At 41.3% G+C, this 26,660-nt stretch overlaps 1 protein-coding gene across 1 annotated transcript in view; it reads left to right on the top strand.

Annotated features, from left to right (window-relative positions):
* Positions 1 to 26,442, top strand: part of Klkb1 (kallikrein B1) — a 29,092-nt gene extending 2,650 nt beyond the window's left edge. The window contains exons 3-15 of the mRNA XM_021169470.2: positions 3,069 to 3,231; positions 5,241 to 5,347; positions 8,910 to 9,069; positions 9,455 to 9,564; positions 15,076 to 15,235; positions 16,129 to 16,238; positions 16,797 to 16,959; positions 17,055 to 17,167; positions 17,629 to 17,797; positions 19,522 to 19,697; positions 20,762 to 20,857; positions 22,412 to 22,551; positions 23,103 to 26,442. Coding sequence (XP_021025129.1) covers positions 3,069 to 3,231; positions 5,241 to 5,347; positions 8,910 to 9,069; positions 9,455 to 9,564; positions 15,076 to 15,235; positions 16,129 to 16,238; positions 16,797 to 16,959; positions 17,055 to 17,167; positions 17,629 to 17,797; positions 19,522 to 19,697; positions 20,762 to 20,857; positions 22,412 to 22,551; positions 23,103 to 23,294 — 1,859 coding nt within the window. The 3' untranslated portion in view covers positions 23,295 to 26,442. The remainder of the gene's footprint in view (positions 1 to 3,068; positions 3,232 to 5,240; positions 5,348 to 8,909; positions 9,070 to 9,454; positions 9,565 to 15,075; positions 15,236 to 16,128; positions 16,239 to 16,796; positions 16,960 to 17,054; positions 17,168 to 17,628; positions 17,798 to 19,521; positions 19,698 to 20,761; positions 20,858 to 22,411; positions 22,552 to 23,102) is intronic.
* The last annotated feature ends 218 nt before the right edge of the window (positions 26,443 to 26,660 follow it).

Here is a 26,660-nt window from a genome sequence, read left to right as displayed (position 1 = left end):
ATTTACTGCATTATTCGCTGCTGCCTTCATCTCAGGATGCACAATAGCAAGGCAGGACCAGCACCTCAAGTTGCCTTGGAGACAAAAGTAAATCGGAGCCTTTTTCTAAGTCTGAGAAAAAGCCTGTTACAGACTAGCTCTGGTCAGGTCATTGTACCAGCACTGTGCGCAGTTCTGGCTCTTGTCTGATTGGCTGGAGCATCAACAGCAGAAGTATCATCTCCATCAACATGTGGACACCACTCGGAGATGGTTCCTCAGGAGGAAATCTGGATGCCAATTCAGCAAGGTGACTCTATGCCAGGCTACAAAGTAACAGATGCCTATTCACACTCACTGTTCTAAGTGGGCAGGCATGGTGCAGGAGGAGCTGAGAGTTCTACATCTTCATCTGAAGGCTGCTAGCAGAATACTGAGTTCCAGGCAGTTAGGATGAGGGTCTTATAGGCCACACCCACAGTGACACACCTACTCCACAAGGCCACACCTACTCCCACAGGGCCACACCTTCTAATAGTGTCACTCCCTGAGATGAACACATACAAACCATCACAGTGCCCATTTGCTGCAAAGAGAGGCTTCGTTGATGTAGGACAGTCTCTACACTTATCTAGGGAAGGTGGTCATCACACTGTTAGCAGCTTTCATATACTTACAGTTACTTACACTCGTTTGGCAAATTATCTTTTCATATCTGACATTGAATGTTTAAAATGTTTTAGCATTTATCTATTTTTGTATCTATGTCTGCACACGCATGTGCACATATACACATGTGCTGTGGAGCATGTGTGGAGATGAAGGGGCATCTTGTGGAGGTCATGAGGTCAATTTGAAAACTGAAGGGCCCCATTACAGGTTGTTTAGTTTAAATAGACTCTGTACAAATAATGCTGTTGTTATAGCATTACCACCACCTTTGTTATCATTGCTGCTGTTACCAACTGAGGAGGATAAGCAGTCCCACAGTTAGAACGTGTCTAGTCACTCTTTTTCATTGCCTGAGTCACATGTTAGTTTACCAACATTCAACTGCAGGATAGAAACTTCCAGGCTATCACCCGATCACAGTTTGTGTTTGTGTTTGTGTACGTCTCTGTGCAATGGGATGGCAAGGGAGCCTCTGCTTGATAATTATGAGATGCTAACCACATAAAAAAAACAAGTCTCTTTATAGCTACCCTCACCACTGGGCCTACTATTCAGTGCATTGTGCAAATGGGACACCTTAAGGTATACACTTGGGAACATATATTCCTAGGAGAATTTACCCAGGAATATCTGCTCTTTCCAAATATAAACCTGACTTAAGAGGTAGGCATGGTGACACCTCTCTGATAAGAAGAAAAACAATATTGCTAGGTTGGTTCATCCAAACTGGTCTCAGTGGCAGGATCCCCATATCGATAGAACATAGAAACCCTTACCTCTTCAGTGCTTATTAAAAGACATGTTGTCTAGACAGCCATTCCTTGAAAAGTAAGGACAGCGTGGGCAATGTTGCCACTGGAGTATGCCATAATTAATGAAAACCTGACTGGTGAAAACAGGCAGGCTGCCTAAGGTGGAAAGCTAAGTACAAAGATTTGAACAGAATCTTTTCAATGGATTTAAAGATAGCTCTCTAATGATACGTGGGGTGCAGGATGCCCACATGATGGAGTCGTGAGTCAGCAGAAGCGATGTATCTCAGTTTATTTTCAAGTTAGCTCACTTTAATTTTTTTTGATTTGAAAGGTATTAGCCTTTTTTTCTGATTTATTGAAAATATTCTTTTCTCATGCAATATATCCTGGTTATATATTGTCCCTCCCTCTACTCCTCCCAGTTCCTCCCCAGCTCCCATCTTCTCCCCATCCACTCCCTTTCTGCCTCTCATTAGATAAGAACAAGGTTTCTAAGAGACAACGCCTATACAGGACAACATAAAATATAATAAGATGAAGCAAAAACCATCACAGCAAAGTTGGACAAGGCAAGTCAACAGAAGGAGAGGAGCCCCCAAGAGAAGGCTCAAGAGTCAGAGACCCATTCAGGAGTGCCATGAAAACTCTCAGCTGAAGGCTACAAAATATATGTAGAGGACCCTGTGCAGATCTGTGTAGGCCCTGGTGCTTCAGTCTCTGTTTGCTCACAGGAGTCTTACTTAGTTGGTTCAGAGGACCTTGTTTTCTTGGTGTCCTCCGGCCCCTCTAGCTCTGAGACTCCTCTGTCTCCTCTTTCACAGGGATGGATCTCTCAGCTCTGAGAGGAAGGATTTGATGGAGACATACCACTCAGCGCTGTGTGTCCTAAGGACTCTGAGTCTCCCCTCTCTCCCCTCTCCGCTCTCCTCTCTCTCCTCTTCTCCTTCTCTCTTCTCTCTCCCCTCTTCTCTTTCTTCTCTCCTCTCTCCTCCCTCCCCTCCCCGCTCTGTAAAATGTCTGAGTGTGCATTTCTGCAAATACATTTTCTTTATCAAGAAATGAGCTATAGAAAATCAGTACTCAATACTTATTATTTTGCTTAAATAAGGCTAGCTAAACATCAACATGCAACACTGCATGTTAGAAAAAGGGGACAGACAGGATTGAGAGTCAGAAAGAGTGAGTTTATGTCCCAGGATATCTATTCACTGTGTGATATTAGCCACATCTGAACTCTGGGACTCAGTTATTGACTTCTTTCATGAAAAAAAGGGGGGAAAGAGAGATGCGACTAATGGTCCTGACCTCAAGTTGCCCTCCAAGTGCTGTCCTAAAAAGCATTTTGAAAAAATGCTGTATTTCCATTTCTAAGGTGAGATGTTTTCACAGCACGTTAGACAGCAGGAAGAAAAAAATTATACTGTATTTTAGCAGATAATTTATGTAAAAATTATTATATAGGTAATAAAAGAGTCAACTTCTATGCATAAATGTCTATAAGATGACTTTAAATAGCATGCTGTATTGTTTGATAGTTGTCATACCCGTGAAGTTGTAGGATCTTTGGGTAGTCATTAGGATAAATAAAAAAGGAATGTCAAAACAGGTGCATTTCTATTAAAATGGTTACACTTTCCCCCCAAATCAACTTTTAAATCACAGGGTGTATGACTCAACTGTATAAAAATACCTTCTTCAGAGGTGGGGATCTAGCTGCCATCTACACCCCAGATGCCCAGTACTGTCAGAAGATGTGCACATTTCACCCCAGGTGCCTGCTGTTCAGCTTTCTCGCTGTGACTCCACCCAAAGAGACAGATAAACGGTAAGATGTGACGGTTTGTCATTGCCAGGTTAGATGTTGCTTAAACTGCTTCAAGTTATATGCCAAAATAGTGCGATGTTTCTCAGAGTGTCCAAAGACTCTTTGCATCAGAAGCTCCTAGGCTGGGTCTTTCCAATGCAGACCTAGAATACTGAACCCAGAGACAGAGTCTAAACAGCCACAGCACTTGTTCACAGTGGTAGGAGGCAGTGATGCTGCAGTCAAGGCCTGAAGACAGAGCATGTGACAAGAAAAAGTCCTTCCTCACACTGCAATACTTAGCCTTTCTTCACTTTCAACATGTTATTCTGTCCCCACATGTACATCTGTTATGTATATAAATGTTATTAGCTGGATTATGCATATGAGGGAGAATCTGAGGGTTTTTTTTTCTTTCTGAGATTATATGGCTTCCCTTAATATTAAACATTCTAAGTCCATCCATTTTCCTACAATTTTTGTGATTTCATTTTTCTTCAGCGCATAATAGCATTGCATTACATATTTTCTGTTTTATTCATTTGTGTATTAATTAATTTATTATAAATGCTGCAAATAAAACAATCACAGAACCATATTAACCAGACCCAGAGACTGTACAACTCAGTGAACTTCTATCCAGTTACAGTAATCGTTTGAAAAGGAAGCTGGGGAACGTCACAATGCACTTGATACTTTCACTATCAAATTTATATTTTAATCGTATATATTGCTTTCTAATAGATGGTGACAATTTCACCTGCATAAAGAAATATATTTAATTGCTTTACTAGCTACCATATTTATAGGGAGCAAAGTTGAGAAAGTATAAACCAGGAATTTTGTTGATAATAGATTTGAGACCCAGTAGGCAAGTCTCAATAGTACCTGTAGTGAACCAGTTTACACTTTTAGAATATGCATTTTTACTCTCTCTCTCTCTGTCTCTCTCTCTGTGTGTCTCTCTGTCTCTCTGTGTCTCTGTGTCTCTCTCTGTCTCTCTCTGTCTCTCTCTGTCTCTCTCTGTCTCTCTCTCTCTGTATGTGTGTGTGTGTGTGTGTGTGTGTTTTATTAGGTGGTAATTTTGGCAAGGACAATTATTAAAAATATAGTTGGAAATTTTACCTTAATTTTCTTTCATTTGATCAAGAGCCAAATGTAAATTTTTGCTTCTCTTTCCATACACATACCTTTCATCTTCAACTATGTGAATTTAAGAATTAGAATTTCAAAACTCATTCTCTGACCCCTACATGCTAATCTGTACCAAAAAACCCAACCAACCAACCAAACAACCAAACAATAAAACCCAGACCGTATGTGAGATTTACATTTAAAAAAAATTTGAATCAGGTTCTAAGATTCTTATAAATAGCAACGTTAACATAGCGTTGATATTGAAGACAGAAGAAGCCTCCCGTTATATGGAAACTACCGTGAATCAATACACCAGATGAACATCAAATGCAGACCTAACTCATAGCTGATTCCGTTTTTAAAAGTAAATTAAAATCTTTATAACAATAATCACCATTTTAGAAAATGTGGCTGTTTCAGACAGGAGAATCGTAAGTTTAAAGTCAGCTTGTGTAAGTTAACAAGATCCTTTGTCAAAGTAAACTAAGTAAAAGCTTGGGGTGGCATGGGGGGGGGGGAGGAAAAGGCTGGCGATAATTATTGGGATTTGATTGGCATATTTGAAGCCCAGGCTCTCCTGCTCAGTACCACATAAACTAAGAACAAAACCAATGATCCTTTGGAAAGAGGAGGCAGCGACATTCAGAATGAGGAAAGAATCATCAACCCTCCAGTGTGGTTGGCTCTCCGTACTTGCAGCATGAACAGTAAGAAAAACAACGCTATAGACAGCACGAACTTGTCGCAAGAATGTTCTCTTCAGCAAGTGACAAAGCCATGTTATTAGTTTCCTGACCCCGGGCTTTATTTATTAACATGTACAAAATACTGCATAATTTCTTAATGTGTTTGTTCTATTCCCCTTTTAAAATGTGATTTTTTTTTAAAAACAGGTTTGGTTGCTTCATGAAAGAGAGCATTACAGGGACTTTGCCAAGAATACACCGGACAGGGGCCATTTCTGGTCATTCTTTAAAGCAGTGTGGCCATCAAATGAGTGGTAAGATGTGGATTTTTTAACTAAATTTGAGTTAATAACACTCAAACTCAGAGTAGCTTTTGCTGCAAGTCTATACTATGATGGACTTTTAGACGAGAAAACCAAGAAAGATAACAGAGCTGAGGTAGCATCATGGCTGTAAGAAGGGGGTCCTTTCACCTTGATAATGTTCACATCTTTATCAGTTATAATGCTCAGCCTTAACGGGCCTCTATTATCTATGGTATTCACACACAATGTAAGATTTGTGGGAAATGAATGTGCATCCAGATAATAGACCTTCCCTGTTTCCACAACAGACTTTTTAGATAAGACTCAGGGGACATCTCATCCAAAAGTGAACTTTGGGGTAATTGGTGGTCACCCCCAGAACTGACTTTGCCCTTTCCATGTCAAAGAACAGCTGAAAATGTCTGGAGACAGTTTAGATTGTTAAAATTGGGGGAAATGGTACTCCACGGTAATGCTCAGAGTTGGTGCAGTCAGACACAGCAGAAAACATTCTGGCCACCACGGACGGGGGCCATTGATAAGGGATTCAGACTGTGGTTCTCAACCTTCCTACTGCTGCAGCTCTTTAATACAGATTCTCTTGTGGTGGTGGTTTCCAGCCATACACTTTTCATCGCCACTTCATAACTGTAATTTTGCTACTCTTATAAATCATAGTTGTAAATATTTGTGTTTTCCAATGGTCTTAGATGACCCCTGTGAAAGGGTCTTTCAACCCCTCCAAAATGGGTTGTGACCCACAGGTTGAGAAATGCTGGTTTAAGAAATCTTATTGTTTGCCACTCGGTCCAGACTGAAAGACTGAGTTCTGTCGGTCTTGCTAAGCATATTTCTTACAAGGCATGTGAACGCTAGGATGTTAGAGAGCTTTCTCTGTGACTGCTGTTGCAACTGATGTCTTAGAACACACCATCTTAATTCTCACACCATCTTAAGGGCTTACGACAAAGAAGGCATTTTTATAAGATGACAAGGACTGTTAGAAAGTGAAAGTGCTAAAAAAGAAAGAGGTGGTGAGTTCGATTATATTGCTTTGTTTTCACGTCCTTCATTCCGTAGGTTCAAATTTCAAATGTTCTCATTTTGCTCCAGTAATAACAGCCCTCTCACCACATAAACATTCAGTGTCTGCAATTTAAATTTTAGGCAATTAATGAAGGATGACAATGGCTTAGCTATAAATAAATATAAGTACATATATTTAACCTGAAGTGAAATACTTTAAGATCAAACCCATAAACTAACTTGCTGTATATTACTTGATGAAGTGTTGTGTCTAATTACAGTGACCAACGACAAAATTTTAAAAAATAGAACCATTGTGACTTCCCCAAAGCTGCTTAGCTGTCTTTTTCTCCCCCTAACTTAATCTTCCTCGCTGAGTTTGGCTTTAAAGTTCCTTTGTAATTTTCTTCCAAATACTTTCAAGAAATATCTTCAAGTTAAAAAGGGATCTCAAGGAACCAGTTTTAGTAAAAACTATTGAGAGGCGGGCTTTAAATGTACAGATAATCATTAAGAAAATATTTTTATTTGTTTCTACCTTATCCCAACCCTCAGCTCATTTCTTTTCTTATCTGAAGCAAATTTAAAAGAACCTCATTTTTACAATTTACAGTTTCCTACCCTGCAAACTGCTGGGAGTTTAGCACCCCCACACCCTAACATAATGCTTTCCTTTTTTTTATTGGATAGTTTCTTTATTTACATTTCAAATGTTATCCCCTTTCCTGGTTCCCTCCCCCACCCCAAGTCCCCTATCCCATCCCCCCTCTCTCTGCTTCTATTAGGTTGCTCACCCACCCCCCCACCCACTCCCGCCTCCCCACCCTGGCATTCTCCTACACTGGGGCATCCAGCCTTCACAGGACCAAGGGCCTCTCCTCCCATTGACGCCTGACAAGGCCATCCTCTGCTATATATGCCACTAGAGCCATGGGTCCCTCCATGTGTACTCTTCGGTTGGTGATTTAGTCCCTGGGAGCTCTGGGGGGTCTGGTTGGTTGATATTGTTGTTCTTCCTATGGGGTTGCAAACCCCTTCAGCTCCTTTCTATTAGTTTGTATATGCATAGTGTCTCCTGTGTTTAATTAATTTCACAATTCTTAGAAACTTATGGTTATGTACAATAGAATATTGTTTGTGCTAACACACACACACACACACTGCTTGCTTAACTAAGTATCTAATTAAAACAAAACCTAAGAGCTTAATTTGGCTTAATTTCTGTTAAAAGAATCAACTATTTTCAATATATAAGATAAATTTCAGTGAAAGGATGCTTAAATAGAATTGAAGAAACCTTTAAAAACTGGTGTGCTAGCACATGGCTATCATCTCAGCACCAGGGAAGCAGAGGCAAAGAACATTTTAAGTTCAAAGCCAGCCTGGTCTGAAATTCGAGATTGCCACATTCAGCATGGCTTGGGTCCTGGAAAACTGAGTAAGAACATTAAGGGAAGAAAGGACAGACACACAGACCCATGTGCAGGGAAGCTGGAATAGTGTGAGTTATGAGCACTGAACCCCTAACCCCCAGAATGCTTATTACCTACACAGGGGAAGAGTTAACTAGTCTCAGAGGGCCGTCAGGCAGTCTCTCCTCTTGGTCTATAATCATCTTGGAGCAGAAGGTGAAGTTGCTGGTCATTGTACACACTGGTCAATTGCTCCTAAACACTACTGCTGAGACCCCAGGGATGGCTTTGCCCTTTTCCCAAGGGTCTGAGCCACTGGTCCTTCACATGTGGTCCTCAGACTACAGACCACAGACTTTACCTGCTCCTTTCACATTTATAGGAGTTTCCCATGGTTACCACAGGAGTTCCAAACCAGCCAGTCTAGAAAGGACAAGGAAGGATGCTGTGGCTGTGGTGGTGGCCAGTGGTGGTGGTGGTGGTCATAGAACTTAAGAAAGGTTTAAAGCAAAAAGGGAAATGATTTCACTGTGTGTATAAATAAATTGAGACAGTCTGTTAAAAGATTTGACACAGGCATCAGTGTTGTGACTAATAGTCACAAATAACAATCAGACCTGAATAGGTGAAGGAAGAGAAACTGATGCAGATCATGATTTTTTTGTTTTTGTTTGGTTGTTTGCATTGTTGGTGGTGGTTGTTGGTTTGGGGCTTTTTTTGTGTGTTTTTTGTTTTGTTTTTGACCCAGAAGTCAAAGGTTCGCCATTTGTCAAATACTTTGTGCCTCTGGCACACACTATCAGGACCCCTGTTGTTGTTGTTGCCTTCCTTGCTTATCAGTGCCTCTGCTAGCTTGCATATGGAACTGCATTGTTTTGTATTGTTGCATACTCCTTGCAGTTTAAACAGCAAAATAACCTGTTTTTTAATGCTGGAGCCAGGTAAACACACCTGAGGTGAGCGATGTCCAGCAGTGTTTGATAATTTAGACATGCAATAAACATTTTAATTCCTGTACTTACCAGGGAAGTCACCAAAATGGGATACCAGCCTCCAAAAATGACTCTGAGGGAAGAGCAGTTTATTTGTGTCTAAAAAGAAGTTTGGTCGAATGTCTCTGTATTTCCTTTCAGCTTGCCACCGAGACATATACAAAGGACTTGATATGAGAGGGTCCAACTTTAATATCTCTAAGACCGACAATATTGAAGAATGCCAGAAACTGTGCACAAATAATATTCACTGCCAATTTTTCACATATGCTACAAGTGCATTTTACAGACCAGAGTACCGGTGAGTGAGGCACAGTTCCGAGAGGACACTCCAGGGATGCATTAGCATCCTCCATGAAAAAAAAAATCTGCTTCCCTCCAGTCAAGGTGCAAGGGGCATGCAGTCCCCAGCGCTGTCCCTATTTTATTCCTTATTTACATACTTAATTTCAATGTAATTTCCTCCCAAAGGTAGTAAACTCCATGTAGTCAATTGATAGGCTGTGTATGGGCATAGTGTCAGACAATGGTGTCTGCCACTCCATTTGCAGAAGGGAAAAGCGTCTGTTGATTAATGATGCCCAACTGTACCCCTCTGTGGTTATCAATTCAATAACAAATATTATCCTCACATCTTTGTGCACCCCAACAAAGGAAGCATAACAACATCTTTGGTTGACATTCAGGAAGAACTGCCTGCTGAAGCACAGTGCAAGTGGAACACCCACCAGCATAAAGTCAGTGGACAACCTGGTGTCTGGATTCTCACTGAAGTCCTGTGCGCTTTCGGAGATAGGTAACTAGATGACGATTATTCCACTGTGATTGCAATGCCCTAAACAAGAGTGCCCAGAAATACCCACATGCCATTCCCAGGGACCTGGGAATATGATGCCTTTTTATAGATGTGATTACATAGAAATACTTGGCAATCAGAATGATTTTGGATTAACAGAATATGCCCCTGCCCAGTCTCAAGGGTTCTTATATGATAAAGAGAGAAACAGAGGGGTCAGTGTCAGAGGTAGAAAGACTTGAACGGTCTATATTGCTGCCTTTAAAGATGGAAGAAGAGTCCAAAAGCAAAGGGTAGCAGTGGTCTGCAGAGATTAAAAAGGTCACAGAACAGGTCTCCCTACCTGCCTTTCCAGAGGTACAGAAGCAAGCCAGCCTTTGACTGGCACCCAGCAAGACTTACTTTGGCCTTGTGATCTCTAGGGAAGGCCGTACATTTATGCTGCCCAAACCTCTAGTTTTACTGTGACATGCCTACAACAGCATCACTAGGAAAGGAAGCTCCATCAGAAAGAAAACCACAAGGCCATTCGATGGTGTCCGTATCCAGCGAAGTAAGCATATTGCCAGGAATCAACAAAGCCCTATAGCTTCAGACACAGAGGGAGCTCTAATTGAATTATCCAGACAATTGCCTTCGAGTTTAGGACATCAAGGTGCCAGGGATGAGGTTTACTGAAGCCAGTTCACTTACAGTAATCAGTGCCAATACTCAAGACTGGCTCAGCACCAGGCCCTGTGTTAGGTTCTGAATTCTGGGATATGACCGCTCTATGAAAGACTAAGGAGACAAAAACAACCTATCTCTTTTCCTTTTTGTCTTTTATTTTCTGATCGTATCCCCACCATGCTGGGCCATTCACACAACTTAAATAAGCTAACTCTTTAGTTTCAGTACCCCCTTTTATTTTCTAGTTTTTGAAAGCTTGTCTACAGGAGATAGGGTTCTTTATTCAACTGTGTTCTGTTTGGTATACTGCGCTTATCTTAACCTGCGCCCTGCAGACACAACCAGATGCCAGAGGATCAGGAAATATGTAAAGAAAAAAAAAGGACCTCATTTAGCTCATGATTCTGGAGACTGGGAAGCTAAAGATGGGGTGACTACATCTGGCAAGGACTGCTGTGGGTCCGGGGTCATTCAGAGATTCACCACCAGTTCACTGTCACTCTGACTCAAGTATTTTAGTAATTTTAGTAAATTAGAGAATTTTTATTAAAAAGATCAGCCAGGGTCAAACTGAAAAGAGTCTCTAAGGTCCTAGTTATTATATATATATGTGTGTGTGTGTGTGTGTGTGTGTATGTATGTATGTATATATGTATATATACATATATATATGTATAAATATATATTATATTTATCTTCTAAAGGACTATAAAGGCAGAAACCACAACATGATAATTTTGGGAAGCCAAATTCACTCATATCCTATTTGGGTGTGGGCAAGGCTTAATTTTGCAATATACATCCAGCAGGTGCCTCAGTCGTCCAAGCAAGCAAGCGTTTCACACAAAATCGGAACTTAGCAGCTAGCCTGTTAAATCTTTGCTCCATTACCTTGCAAGAATAGCTGAGGCCGTGGCATATTTTGTGACACTCAGGCAATTTTATTTTTTGCCCAGCTGTACCAGGAAGTGGTCCATCAATGGACAGGGTACATTCAATGTAAGAGCAACTTCTTCATGGCTTATATGAGCTTAAAGGAACATTTTGTTTTTACAAGCCAAGCACAGTAAACATATCCTCTAATCATAGTGTTCACCATCACCGGACCTTATGCTGTGCTCTAGCGTGGTAGAAAATCACAGGTCAATGTGCATGTGTGGAAGATACAGAGAACAAACAGAAGCCTTGGTTTAGAGCAACCTGCCCTTGTGGGGTAACTGACCTAGTCCAGTGAGAGCAGGAACAGGTATTACCCAAGTCACATGGAATGCAGCTTCACGACTTTGCACTAGGCCATACTGCCCCCTTGGGAAGCAAGGGTCACCAGGATTTTTGCTGCAGGCAAAGCACACTCCAGCCAGAACAGCACACTGCTGCAAGGGTGTTTTAAACGCAGGTTTAAAGACAAGGTTTTGTTCTGCCTCAAGTGCTGTCCACAGCCTCAACAAGTGAGGTCTGTTAGCGTTCTATCTAAACTCCACCCCCTCAGTTACCTGGCAACAGCCAGGCAGGCTCCTTCCTCTCTTACCCTCTTGGGCTCTCCCCCTCTCTCCCTATTCCCTTCTCTCCTCTCTCCACATGCTCATGGCCAGACTCTACTTCTCTACTCTCTCCCTCTCTCTGCCTTTCTCTGCCTCGGCTACTCACTTAACTCCTCTCCCCATGCCCTGAATAAACTCTATTCTATACCTTCTATACCTTCGTGTGGCTGGTCCCTCAGGGGGAAAGGCTGCCTTGGCATGGACCTGCGGAGATATCCCCTTCCCCACACGTCACCATACCCCCATAGAACATATCTTAATATTTCTATATCTTTTTATAATCACAACATTGGTTAAAGGCTTGTTTTCAGAGTTTAGGCATGGACTTTGAAAGCTTTGGAGATAATCATAGTTGCCCTGTTAATGGATCAATACTATTTACAATTCTAATTAAAAGGACTCCTCTTCTCCTGTTGTTGGTTTAGCATTTGCCCTGATCTGTATTTTCATCTTAGGAGGCAGATGTCATGTCCCATTAACACCAAGATCCATTGCTTCTCCCCACCTTCCCCTCTCTCTTTTCCCCCTCCTCTCCCTCCTCCTTTGTACCCTGTCTCCTTCTCCCTCTCCCTCTCCCTCTCCCTCTCCCTCCCCTCTCTCTCCCCCTCCCCCTTTCCCTCTCCCCATCCCCTCCTCCTCCCCCTCCCTGACTCTCTTCTGTCTTTCTCCCTCCTTTCTTCCTTCTTCCTCTTTCTGCAGACACATGCTCTCAAGGAAAGGGCTGGAAACACTAGGCAATACAGGAGTCAGGTCTGATAAACTTAAGCCCTGTGAGCGGAATTTTCTAGGGAGCTTCTAGACAAACCGAGTGATGATTGTTGTCTGGGAACGAGGAACAGTGGCTTTGGAGGTGCTCCAACCATTCTGACATGTTGATCTTCAGCACATCCATGGGGCTGTTTTCCAGGTCTCTATGGATCTGAGAAAGGGGCACAAATATAAGGCAGTTCAACCCCACACAGCTCTTGCTGAAGGTCAGCCATTTGTTTCTATCTCAGGATTAGTCACAATTGTGTGTCCCTTTGGTTAATTTCTAGGGATTAAAAAAAGTGACTTGACTCATTTTACTAGTATTTAACATAGTTATAAAAAAAGATGAATGTAGGCTGGTGGTGACATTTGCCTTTAATCCCATTGTTCAGGAGGTAAAAGCTGAGTTCAAGGCTAGCCTGGTCTACAGAATGAATTCCAGAACAGCCAGGGCTACACAGAGAAAGCCTATATTGAAAACAAACAAACAAACAAGATGGATTCTGGGCACTTGTATTCTCCCAGCCTCACTAACATTCTGTAACACTTTTAATTAACAGAGTGACCCACTTAGGGTTATTGTTGTTGTGATGAAACACCATAACCAAAGCAACTCAGGGAGGCAAGGTTTAGTTCAGTTTATACTTCTAGATAACAGTGAAGAAAGTCCAGGAGGGTGGGACCTCAAACAGGACAAGAACATGGAAGCAGGAGCTAATGCAAAGGGGGTGAAGGAATGCTGCTTACTGCCTTGGTCATCATGGCTTGCTCAGCCTGCTTTCTTATAGAACCCAGGACCACCAGCCCATGGATGGCACCACCTACCATGGATTGGGCCCCACTCTGATCACTAATTAAGAAAATGCCCTATAGGCTTGCCTACAGCTGGATCCTATGGAAGCATTTTCTCAATTGATGCTCCCTCTTCTCTGATGACTCTAAGCTTCTGTTAAGTTGACATAAAACCAGCCAGGTCATATAGTTAACAACCTAATGTTGGAGTGGAAAATGTCTTTGGAAAGCTAGATGCTCATCTTGCCTGGGTCAGATTCTGCATTTTGTGTGGAACAATAGGAAGCTGGAGTATAGCCAACTAGGGCAACCATCTTGACGGAATTCTTAGAAGTAATGGAAAATTTAGAAACCAGTAAAGGAAGATGTTAAATATATTCAACTTGAACAGGAGTTGAGAAGACTACCTTGGTGTTTGGCAAAGTCTCTTCTGTTCTGAAAGGCTGTCATTAGGGAATGGGTCAGTACACAATCCCATAGGGTTGTTTTAGAAAGGTAGGACTTTGTAGAAAATAATTTTTGAAGTCCCTAACATCTTCAGTGGTCCAGAAAGAAAGTTGACTTTGTCACATGGTGGTGAACTCCTTTTCAACTACAAATGTCCCAGGAAAGTTGTAAAGTGACGTGCCAGGGATGTCTTGGAGATACAGTTGTAGGTTGGCATGGTTACCTGTACATTCACTTCCAGTAGCAAGGCTCTTCATGATTTTTTTTTAATTCAAGTGGTAGAATCAGCTTCCTAGGCTACACAAGTGGGACGTGAGCTCTCTTGATCCAACTGTCTTGAGTTTGACTGGCCTACCATTATTCTTAAGCGTCCATTTTATTAATATGGAATCAAATTGATTCTTACATGCTATCGAATTGAGCAACTCATGTAAGTAGCATAAATAAAAAATAGATGAGAAATAAAATGATATAAGGGGGGATGAAAATGAAGATTTTCTGTTCTCATCGAAGGGCATGTTTGTTAGCCCTTCGGAATTTATGTTAATGTCTTTTCATTAAAATACTTCTTACAATACTCAGAAACAAAACATGAAACAGCATGTTCCCAAGGCTTAGTCATAATACAAGGGAAACTCGAGTCATCTAATGTCCTATTAGAAATGACAGTGCTGCTTATTCTACAGCACCCAGTTGCTGTCTTTCCCAGGAGAACAACTTTTACTTTTTTTAGCAAAGAACAAACTACAAATTCTGAGATAAGTTAACAGGCTTTCCCCCTCTTATTGAAAATGAATTCTCTCTCTCTCTCTCTCTCTCTCTCTCTCTCTCTCTCACACACACACACACACACACACACACACACACACAAATATATCCTGATCCCGGTTTCCACTCCCATTACTCCTCCCACAGCCCCTCCCCTCCTTTTCTATCATTAGAAAAGAAACAGGCTTCTAAGTAATAAAACAAAGCAAAATAAAACAAGAAAACAAAACCAAACACATTGAACTTGAACAAAATGAAGAAACAAACGAGAGAAGGCACAAGATTCAGAGAGCTACACACACGTCCGCACACTCAGGAATCCCCATTAAAAACAGTCAAGTGGAAGCTATACCCAGGGGAACCTCTTGCAGACCAGTGCAGCCCCAGTGCATGCTGCCTCAGTCTCTCAACGGGCAGTTTTTAACTCAGGGTGCTGATTCCCGCCAATATCAATTGTCATAATCACTTTAGTTACTATGTTGAAACAAACACAAGCAAACTCGGGCATTGTGTCACTGAGGAATGTTCACCGCTGAGTTCACAGGTTGCCCCATGGATATTTTCCAGCACTCTGCCTTTGCAGACCTGAATGTAAGCCAGGTCATCACCCCCGATGCCTTTGTGTGTCGCACCATCTGCACCTTCCATCCCAACTGCCTTTTCTTCACATTCTACACGAATGAATGGGAGACAGAATCACAGAGGTGAGTGTGAGCAACATGTGCCACCTTCTAACCCTTTACGTTCCTTGCGAGGGTCTTGCTGGTTGCCCTAACAGCGCTGGAGCCTGTGGTTTAACCGATGCTTTTCAGCCAGGTGCAGGTTACTTCACAGATTAGCAGATTCTTCCCTTCCATAAAACAAGCATACTATTTAGTCAAACCACAGCGGCAGAGGCAAAAGGGAGCAGGATTCATTCTCACTGGCATTAAGGTTTGGGATTGGCTTGGGTTACAGCTGCTCATGCAAACTGTTCTTTAATCTTGTGAGAAACCAGAGCCCTGCTTATCCAGATCTAGGGTCTAGTCTGACCTCTTCATCTTTACACAGCATTTCCTTTATGTACGCTGTGGGGCCTGCAGAAGGATGTGTGTGGACATAATACCATGGGTAGCATAAATCCAAACCAACAGTCTTTTGATGCCTTCTCTTTTTCCTTTTTCTAATTAGAAGGTGGACTTTAATCCTCTGTCCTCTTTTCTGGATGTCTGTACCTACTAGGTGTTTTTTGCCAGAGGGAGAGGTGACTCTACTTGCATTTAAGTCCTGTGATATTTTGGAGTCTTGCAGTGTGACTGACTGAAAATAATTTTTTCAGAAGAATACCATTTATGGAGTTGCTTAGAGAGAGAGAAAGGAAGGAAGGGAGGGAGGAAGGAAGGAAGGAAGGAAGGAAGGAAGGAAGGAAGGAGGGAGGGAGGGAAGGAGGGAGGGAGGGAGGGAGGGAGGGAGGGAGAGAGAGAGAGAGAGAGAGAGAGAGAGAGAGAGAGAGAGAAAGAAAGAAAGAAAGAAAGAAAGAAAGAAAGAAAGAAAGAAAGGTCTGTCTAGTGCTTCTAATGCTGTCTTCTTCTTCTTCTTTCTCATTTATTTTTAATAGAAATGTTTGTTTTCTTAAGACGTCTAAAAGTGGAAGACCAAGCCCCCCTATTCCTCAAGAAAACGCTATATCTGGACATAGTCTCCTCACCTGCAGAAAAGCTCGCCCTGGTAATGTAAATCTTGGTGGCACATGGCATGTGTCCGGGTTTGGCTCTTGGTTACTTGATAAATACCATGACCAAAAGCAAGTTGGGAGAGAAAGGGGTTTGTTTTGTTCACATGTCCCAGTCATAGCTGATTCCTGAGGGAAGTCAGGCTAGAAACTCAAGCAGAAGCAGAGGCAGGAATTGGGCAGAGACCATGGAGAAATGTTGCTTTGTAGCTTGCTTCTGTGAATATATATATCCATAAATATATTCATGCTACCTGCCCAGAATTGACACTGCCCCGGTTAGATGGACCCTCTTCCATCCATCATTAATCCAAAGAACATCCCACAGACATGCCTATAAGTTAGTCTGAGGGAGACGATTCTCCGGCTGATGTTCCATCTTTTCAGGTGACTCTATTTTGTATCAAGTTGACAAACACTAACAGCCACATGGTGCAGCACATCTTGGGGTCCTCTAAGAGTTAATGAAATGGTTCTCAGGACTCTAGAAACTTTGCCAATGTGACTCGTTTCCTGACTTGTTATATATCCTTTGATATTTGTGTATGGTGCAGAACCCTGCCATTCCAAAATTTACTCTGGAGTTGACTTTGAAGGGGAAGAACTGAATGTGACCTTCGTGCAAGGAGCAGATGTCTGCCGAGAGACTTGTACAAAGACAATTCGCTGCCAGTTTTTTACTTACTCCTTACTCCCCCAAGACTGCAAGGAGGAGGGGTAAGGAAACCTTTCTTTGATGATCAGCAAGGTAATTGTTTTCTAGTTTTCTCCCTGTGTGTGGGTTTAATTTTATACTGTTCATTTATTTCCAGGTGTAAATGTTCCTTAAGGTTATCCACAGATGGCTCCCCAACTAGCATCACCTATGGCGTGCAGGGGAGCTCCGGTTATTCTCTGAGATTGTGTAAACTTGTGGACAGCTCTGGTGAGTGAAGTTCGTTTGTTACGGAACTGCATGGCTGGCTTGGCTGTTGTGATTAATGTCTTGGTCTTACGTGATGGGATTGTTTATATGGTTTCTGTTATGGTTTGTATATGGGAGTGGCACTATTAGAAGGTGTGACCCTGTTGGAGTAGGTGTGTCACTGTGGGTATGGGCTTTAAGACCCTCATCCTAGCTGCCTGGAAGTCAGTATTCTGCTAGCAGCCTTCAGATTAAGGTGTAGAATTCTCAGCTCCTCCTGAACCAAGCCTGCCTGCATGCTGCCATGTTCCCACCTTGATGATAATGGACTAAACCTCTGAAACCTGTAAGCCAGCCCCAATTAAAACTTGTCCTTGGTCATGGTGTCTGTTCACAGCCGTGAAACCCTAACTAAGTTTCCTTGGATAAAGGGAAAGAATGCTGATCTGTGTCTAATCCTGCCACATCTCAACACTTTTCAGACTGTACAACAAAAATAAATGCACGTATTGTGGGAGGAACAAACTCCTCTTTAGGGGAGTGGCCATGGCAGGTCAGCCTGCAAGTGAAGCTGGTATCTCAGACCCATTTGTGTGGAGGGTCCATCATTGGTCGCCAATGGATACTGACAGCTGCCCATTGCTTTGATGGGTAAGTTTTAGGGTCATCTTATTATACCAATGTGTGTGTGTGTGTGTGTGTGTGTGTACATGTAGAGGTTAATCTCGGGTATCTACTTGTACTGCTTGTTCATCTTATTTGTTGAGATAGGGTAATTCACTGAACCTAGTGCTAACCTTTTTGACTAGACAGATAGGGATCTGCCTGTCTCTGTCTCCTGGTACATCCTTAGCCCTAGTTCTGTGTTGGGGATCTGAACTTGAATCCTCAGGTTTGAGAAGCAAGCCCTTTGCCCACTCTGCCATCTCCTTGGCCCTGAGATATTTGTTTTTAGGACAAGAAAAGTTTCAAAGTTCTTCCCTAGAAAATATTATAATTTTAAATTTAGCCTGTATATCCTTTACGTGGTTAATTTAAAATTCAAAGGATAGGTCGATAGATTTTTAAGCAACAAAATACCTTTAGTTCCTACTGGGGCTTATTTTAATCAGTACAGCTACATGATGGCTCGGATAATGAGAGCAACTGTTTTTGGGTTTGGTAGACTGAACCTGATTCTCCCAAAGCTTCCTCAAAAGGCACAGAAGCACTCCTGTATTCTTTCTTGAAATAAACATAAAGTAATTTCTAAGTATGTCTTGAGTGTTTTCAGCCACAGCGATTATACTGTGAACTGTAATCCTTTATGAACACAGTGCAACAGAATATGAGCGTCTTCCAAGATTTTAGCAACAGTAAAGGGTCCCTGAAGGGGACACTGATAAAAATGAATCCACAATAAAATGTATGACAAACCCGAGGCATTCTGAGAGCCCTCTCCTGTGCTGTGTCTGAGGACTCCTCGGCAGCCTTTGTTCCTGACACACAACATCACGCTTACCGAGCACTGTGCATATCGCCAGGCTGCGTAGTACCAGCAGATGGTACCCTAAACCCAATCAGACTGAGGATTCTTGAATAATGTGAAACTGGTGTGTGTGGTATGTGGGCCTTAGGATTTCTGCTCTTACAGGAACATAACAGTTTAGTTTCAACAACAACAACAAAAACATTAAGATGTCTCTTGGCACAGTGTGTGTTTGGATTGCACAGTGTTAAACTTTGATTTTCAGTGTTGCTCCAGCTGGTTAGTTGAGTTTCATAAAAACTCATTGAATGAACTTGGGCTTGGATATTAGAGTTTCCAAAACTTTCTAAATGGTCCTTAATCTAAGACGAGCATTTGGTTCTCCACATTTATGCGAAGTGGTGGTTCTCAGCTTTATCAGTTATAAAAGTAAAATATTAAGGAACTCCTAAAATCATTGAGGTTGTTCTTTGTCTTTTAGTATGAAATACTTAGACATGTTTTAATTATTTATGTGGAAATAAACAAGCCCATTATTCTATTATATGAGCATTTTCTAATAAGTGGTAAAAATTCTCCATACATCAAAAATTGTCTTGCAGTAAATTTCTTTATAATATATTATCAGTAAATGTTTAATACATGTACCTGCTTCATATAGTCACACACAGAAACATAAAAAAAAATCTTTTCAGGCAAAAGGGAGTCTTCAATGGAAAAAAGTTTTATTAAAAACTAAATCTTCAAAGTCCAATACGACTGCTGTAAGCAATGACAGGTTGCCTTGCCAGAAAAAAGTGACTAGGTCATATGGAATGTTGTCTTTCTTTTCCCTCCACCCCTTCAAGAAAATGTGCTAAGAAAAAGGAGTGAGGAAGGATGCCAGCGTTACTTTGTTTCCCCCTAGGATTCCCTATCCAGATGTGTGGCGTATATATGGTGGAATTCTTAGTCTGTCCGAGATTACGAAAGAAACGCCTTCCTCGAGAATAAAGGAGCTTATTATTCATCAGGAATACAAAGTCTCAGAAGGCCATCACGATATTGCCTTAATAAAGCTTCAGACGCCCCTGAATTATACTGGTATGCAGCATATTTAAGAGGAAACTGCACAACTCAATGGTATTGGTATCAATTTCCACTTCAGTTTGCGTGAGAAGAGAGATCTGCAGCAATTGTCTTTGTGTCCTGGTTGGTGAGGCTGAGGGAGAGATGAAGCCACCTGGGCAGTAGAAATCCTGTGTCCTCCCATACATTCACTGCTATCTGAGGGGCAAAAAAGCTTCATTATTTTCTCAGAGTGGCATGCAACTGAGTATATGGTATTGGTCTAGGAAAGATTTTGACATCTGGGGACATTGGGCATCTTTTGACAAGATTGGCAGAATGACTATGGCTTAGGAATATACAACCATATGAAAGTGAACGGGACTAGATGTTAGTGCCCAAGAATACCCTGGTTAACAATGGAGGGACACGGAGCATGGAGCTGCTTTGGAGGCACATCACTCCACAGGAATGGAATGTCTGCCAACACCATTACCTGCAAGTGTCTGTGAACAATCATGAGACCTTAGACAGCTTGGCTTTCCTCCTTCCACCTCTAATATCTGCTGCATGTGTGCTAATCTCCATGTTGCTTCCCTGCAATAATTAAGCAACGTATTCAAATAAAGCCCTGGGAGAGTGTGGATATTTTTGCTCTGTTTCTGAATTCTGCTACAGTGTATATTAAACAAGACATAAGAAAGTAGACATATGTTTGCCAATAAATTTTGGTTGAAGAGTCCCTCTTCCCCATGGAGATTTCATTCCAAAATGCCATACAGAATGTGAGAATTGTCTTGAATTGTGGGTTTTAGAAATTGCTCAGAAAGCTGGAGGGTCGTTCTTTTTAGTTTTAGCAATGGGTTTCATTATATTTCATACATATGCATAGTATGATGTAATTGTATTCACACCCTTCACCCTCTCTTGTCATTTCCACTCCTGCAGTTCTCCCTGCTCCTCCCAAGTAGTCCCAGATGGGTCATTCTTGCTCTGTTGCTTTGTATCAAAAGAATAAGAGAAAAAGATAGATACTAATTTTTCAAGTTCCCATCTATGGTTTTAATTAGTCCAAATCTATTCATGAAATTTTCTTTCAGAATTCCAAAAACCAATATGCCTGCCTTCCAAAGCTGACGCAAATACAATTTATACCAACTGTTGGGTGACTGGATGGGGCTACACGAAGGAACAAGGTACAGTATGGCATGTGAAATGTTCCTGTCTTACATGCTAAAGTACAGAGAGTAGATCCACTCAACAAGCCTTACCCATGACCTTTCTGTTCATTCCAAAGTATTGGTCCTCTGATTCCCAAGAATGTGAATTTTTTTGCATTAAACATCAATGAGCTAATCCTTTAAGAATATTATTCATAATAGAGATTATTTTTATGACTCTGCATTAAGGACTGTGGCCCTATGATATTATCAAGTCCACTGAATCCCATCTGGTCCTCAGTACTCACTGTGTCCCTGTTTGCTAAGTTCTCCCTTAGTATCAATAGCCAAGGTGCCAGCATCTCTCTTGAAGAACAGTTCTTAATATTTATTTAAATGCCTTCTTGTAAAAAATCTGACATTTCCTCTAATTATGCCATTAAATCCTTATGTAAAATACATAGATTCATAAAGAGAGAAAAGTAGATTGCAGTACAGATGCCAACGTTTGTTAACAGAATTTTACATAGTGATAAGCATATTTGTTTATTAATGTACTCAGTAGCAAATTGTTTTAAAATCTACCATAATGCTGAAGTAGTTATGGGCATAAACAACATTTTCCTTTCTGTCATAACTACAATTCAAAGTATCTGTGACCCTTACACTACAGTGCTGCTAACAATATCACATTCCTGCATTAGTTATCTGAACTTAAAACTGAAGGGAGTGTGCAGCTCTATTTGAAAGGTTGAGAATATAGAGGCGAGTTTTTCGCTTTCCCTTCCGCTGAGTTTATGGATGCCTCGATTGTATGGCTCTGGACTCAAGACCCCTGTGTGTTGAGATGAGCTATTTTTCTAGAAATAAGAATGCTTTCTTTCTAGACTGAGTGCCAGATAACCACCATTAGACATATTTGAGTGATTTTTTCTTTTAAAAAGGAGATGACTGGCTATGTCTTCTTTATATTTCCAGAACCAGTCAGTACTGTATTCAATTAGTTCCCATTTTCCACTGTATTTACTTGGCTACATATATGTGGACACACACATATACACATGCATATACATACATACATACATACATACATACATACATACATACAAACATACATACAAACATTTGAGAAATATAGACATGGGTAGAAATTAAGTTATCTGTAAATGTATCATTTGTTGTGGAACAAAATACTTCTCTGCTGTCAGATGTTTGGATGTATTCTCATAAATTGTACATTTTATTATAATTTGAATTTCTAAAACAATGAAAGGCAAGAACATCCTCTGTTTTAAAGGTACAAATGTATGAGACAACATTGTTTTTGAGGGGGGCATTGGTTGGTATAGGAGGATGCCTGAGATCATAGAAACCAAGTGTGCAGTAGCTTGGGTGATAGGGAGTCTGAAATACTTCACTAGAAGGAATGCAGCACAGATCACTGCTTCTTCATCTCCTTCTTCCCCTTCTCCTTCTCCCTCTCCCAGTCTCTCTTCTCCCTCCACCTCTTGCTTCCGTTCTCCCTCCCTTTCCCTCTGCCCTTTTTATTGAACTTCCTCTCCTTAAAGGCACTTCTCAATTGCTTCATAGGTGAAACGCAAAATATCCTACAAAAGGCTACTATTCCTTTGGTACCAAATGAAGAATGCCAGAAAAAATACAGAGATTATGTTATAAACAAGCAGATGATCTGTGCTGGCTACAAAGAAGGCGGAACAGACGCTTGTAAGGTAATGGGGAAAAAAAAATACACAATAGTTCCATGAAGACAGTTCATTCAAAAACGAATTTTCAAAGTTATATTTCATTAGTTTCGGTTCTGAAGTTCCAGAGTTAAACGATTTGAAGACTATATAAATAGCCTTTAACAAATTAAACACACATAGTGCATAACATATGTTACTTATAATAGTTATGCTAGAATATGTATTTCTGTGACAGGTACATCACAGTGAGGACAGGGACATGCCAAATTTAAGGACAATTTTACATGCCATGGTCATGCTAAAATACAAGAAAAGTAGATTTATTTGAACTTGGAGTAAAGATGCTAAGTCTGTTGGGTTTATCTGAGAATGGGAGAGGGAATAAATTGGCCTTGTAACCATTCACTTATTTTTTTTTCATGGCTAATAGGATGCACAGAAATTGAGAGGCTCCGTGGTTGTGTGTAAAGTGTGACTGCAAATAAAGACATCTGTCTATGAGCAGGGGGCTCCTTATTTGAATCATCACCATTACACCTCTCTACCTTTGTATTTCTCTACCCTCTATAACCCAGGGAGATTCCGGTGGCCCCTTAGTCTGTAAACACAGTGGACGGTGGCAGTTGGTGGGTATCACCAGCTGGGGTGAAGGCTGCGCCCGCAAGGACCAACCAGGAGTCTACACCAAAGTTTCTGAGTACATGGACTGGATATTGGAGAAGACACAGAGCAGTGATGTAAGAGCTCTGGAGACATCTTCAGCCTGAGGAGGCTGGGTACCAAGGAGGAAGAACCCAGCTGGCTTTACCACCTGCCCTCAAGGCAAACTAGAGCTCCAGGATTCTCAGCTGTAAAATGTTGATAATGGTGTCTACCTCACATCCGTATCATTGGATTAAAAATTCAAGTGTAGATATAGTTGCTGAAGACAGCGTTTTGGTCAAGTGTGTTTCCTGCCTTAAGTCACAGGAGCTCCAATGGGAACTATACAAAGATCACCAAGCTTTTTAGGAAATAAAATGGTCAAAGGGTTTTATTAGGTAATGAAATGTCTAGATGTGATGCAATTGAAAACAAGACCCCAGATTCTAGCACAGTCCTTGAGACCATTCTCATGTAACTGTTGACTCTGGACCTCATCAGATCTCAGAGTTACCTGTCCACTTCTGACATTTGTTTATTAGAGCCTGATGCTATTCTTTCAAGTGGAGCAAAAGACTAAGAAAGAGGTAGAAATCTTTGTAACATTTCATTTAGAATAAAAAGATTCTCTACTTGAACCTGATGGGACATCTAAACCACCTTTCTGGCCATTGCTGCAGAGTTCTGCATGGTCATGACTGCATGAGGTTTCCTACCCCTGGAGCAGAGCCAGCTGGGAATGAGGGTTGCTTGTATAAACTTCATGTTCCTCCCTCAGGAAATATTCTCTCTGCCTAGGTTTTTGGGGAATATCCTCTCTGCCAGGACAGCCCTTAAGACTGTGGGAAAGAACTCTTAAAACATAAGTTCAAGAATATATAATTTCTCAGCTATGTAAAATATAAAGATACAATATGAATTGTATAAGGAGATTCACGGACCTAAAAGAACAAAAGCAGCTGCACTATGAGCCAGATTGTCAGAAAGATACTACTGAAGGAGATAAAGAGATAAAGAGACTTAGGGAGTGGTGATAACAAGGCAAGATCCCACTCAGCTAAGTTTATTATTTGTGCTTACATAGGCAGGCAGAGTTCTGAGTTCAAGATCAGCCTGGGACAGAACTAGTTTAGACCCAGGGGTGGTGGGGATCCCACCTAGCTAGCTTGTTGTCTATGCTAAGAAAGACAGGCAGGTCTCTGAATTCATTTGACATGTTTAAAAAAAAAAGTACCTGATGTCTTTTCTTAAGAATCAAGAGGCTAGAGTCATGGAATGCTGATTCATGGGTTAATCAAAAGGGAATCTAGAGTAAGTGACTGAGTTGATATGTAAAGAAAAGACTGGGCTTTGGTCTGCAAGAGCTGAGCTACCTGGATGCGCTGTCTGGAGATCTCTGTAGAGCGGAGTACTAGTCTCTACTTTGTTTTAGATTTTTTTTTTCTAGTAGCTACTCACAGAGAACTGCTTAGAGAATGAAATGAACATTGCTATTTTAGTTGGTTTTTTTTTTCTTTTAGAAAATCCAAGAATATTTTATAGCAGCTTCTCTGACTCTGGTCAGAAAACCCATGAGCTATCCAGAGAGCTTTTGGATTTTTTTTTCCTAGCAAGAGAAAGATGTCTCAAGAATAGACAGCTGTCTCAAGCCAAAGAGCTGCCTTGAGCAGAAAGCTATCTAATCAGACTGCAAAGCCAAGAGCTATCTGCAGAAAGCTGTCTAGGGAGCCATCTCCAGCAGACTACAAGGCTGTCAGCTTGCACCCCATCATGTCTTTGAGTTGTTTCTTTCACCGCTCCCAGACACCCCTTCTCGCAGGAACCTCTCTCCAAGCCAAGGTTGGTCCTGGGCACCTTGCCACATGGTCTTGGCTACAGATGTGTGTAAGACCTGTAAGGCTATATTTTTCTTCTCGTGTGCAGCTCTTGCAATAGGCCTATCACACAGTACTCATACAGGGCAAGCAATCTGATGAGGATCTCCTGGGGAACCCTCGGGGTTCAGTTGATGCTGTATTCTGCAATAGTAATTCATGTAATGTCATTGGGTATAAAGTGTTGTATAAAATTCAAGCTTCCAATTGAGTTGAAAGTAAAAAGCAATCTTGGAATGGATGCCGTTAATCCTCGTGCAAGACACACTTCCAGCTTCCCATTGATTCGTAAAGTGGGTCATCTGTGTTTAACTCCATTTAGTTAACCTGGTTAATATTTAGGCAGAATTAGCCATTTACCAACTACTGTGAAAGTTAAACAGACAAATAGAAAAGTGAAATTTCCCAAAGATTAAACTTTTCCTTGCATATTTAAAGGCTTGTTGAGTAGTGCAGAGGGTTAAATATGGAAGATCCTGTGGGTTATCTACAGAATTCACCATAGGAAGTGTAAGAGGTGGAAGCAAATGGCTTTGGAAAAATCTTCCAAGCACACAACTTCAACTTTTAATTTTGTACACCATTTCATCTTAATCTGTGTGGCAGTTGTTTTATATTTAAAAAGAAAGAAGTGAAAATCTTGTATTTCAAGGTTTCATATTGATAACCCTAACAGGTATTTACACAAGGTGCCACAGTGCTTACTGGGTAAACCTTGGGCTTTGGTTTCTCAAGGAATGACCTCATTTGAGCTAAACAGAGTTTTGAAATGAGGGATTTCCCTATGGCATAAAGTACCATGTTAACGTTGCCAGCTGGAGTCCAGCTGAGCTGGAATGCTCTGTTTATTTTTCATTGTGTGTTCCTGCACAAAGTAGCCAGTCTTCCACTCGAAGCCTTAAGAGGCTGAGAAAATGAGAGGGTCGGATAACATCACTTTTACAAGGCAAAATGGAGGCAGGAGGCCCTAGATCTTTGGCAGGTCCATCCAAGAAAGGGAGTGTCACCTCTGGAATGGAAGAGTGCCAGCCCTGTTCTTCCTGGGCCGCACATGGAGAGCACACAGCACACCACTCACACTTCTAGAGCTCAACTGGAAGCTCAAAGGGCTGTCTGATCTTTATCTATTTTTTCTTTCTTGTAGTTCTTGCTTATGTCTACCAGCCCTACAAACTGTCAGCAACTCTGAAGGATGCTCTTGCATCTCTGTCTCTCTCTTTCATCAGTACTTCATGTGAATAGGAATGTGGCAAATAGGAGAGATTTGGGTTTGCTGTTATTATTTTTGTTGCTGTGTATGCATAATTGCCTGCCATGTGGGTGCTGGTGCCTGACACCAATGGATCAAAATGTAAATTCTGAACAACTACCTTCTAACAAAATAAAATAGAGTAGTCAAGATCTCTTGTAAGTCATACACGCGCATGCACACACACATGCACATACACATGCATACATCCATGTGTTGTTATTATTATTTGGGGGGTTTTCTTTTTTCCCCCTTTTATTGGACATTTTCTTTTTTTTGATTTTTAATATTTTTATTACATATTTTCCTCAATTACATTTCCAATGCTATCCCAAAAGTCCCCCATAGCGCCCCCCACTTCCCTACCC

This window comes from Mus caroli, chromosome 8 (genome assembly GCF_900094665.2).
Source record: "Mus caroli chromosome 8, CAROLI_EIJ_v1.1, whole genome shotgun sequence".
Taxonomy (NCBI): Eukaryota; Metazoa; Chordata; class Mammalia; order Rodentia; family Muridae; genus Mus; species Mus caroli.
This window is presented reverse-complemented; position numbering and strand designations above follow the sequence as displayed.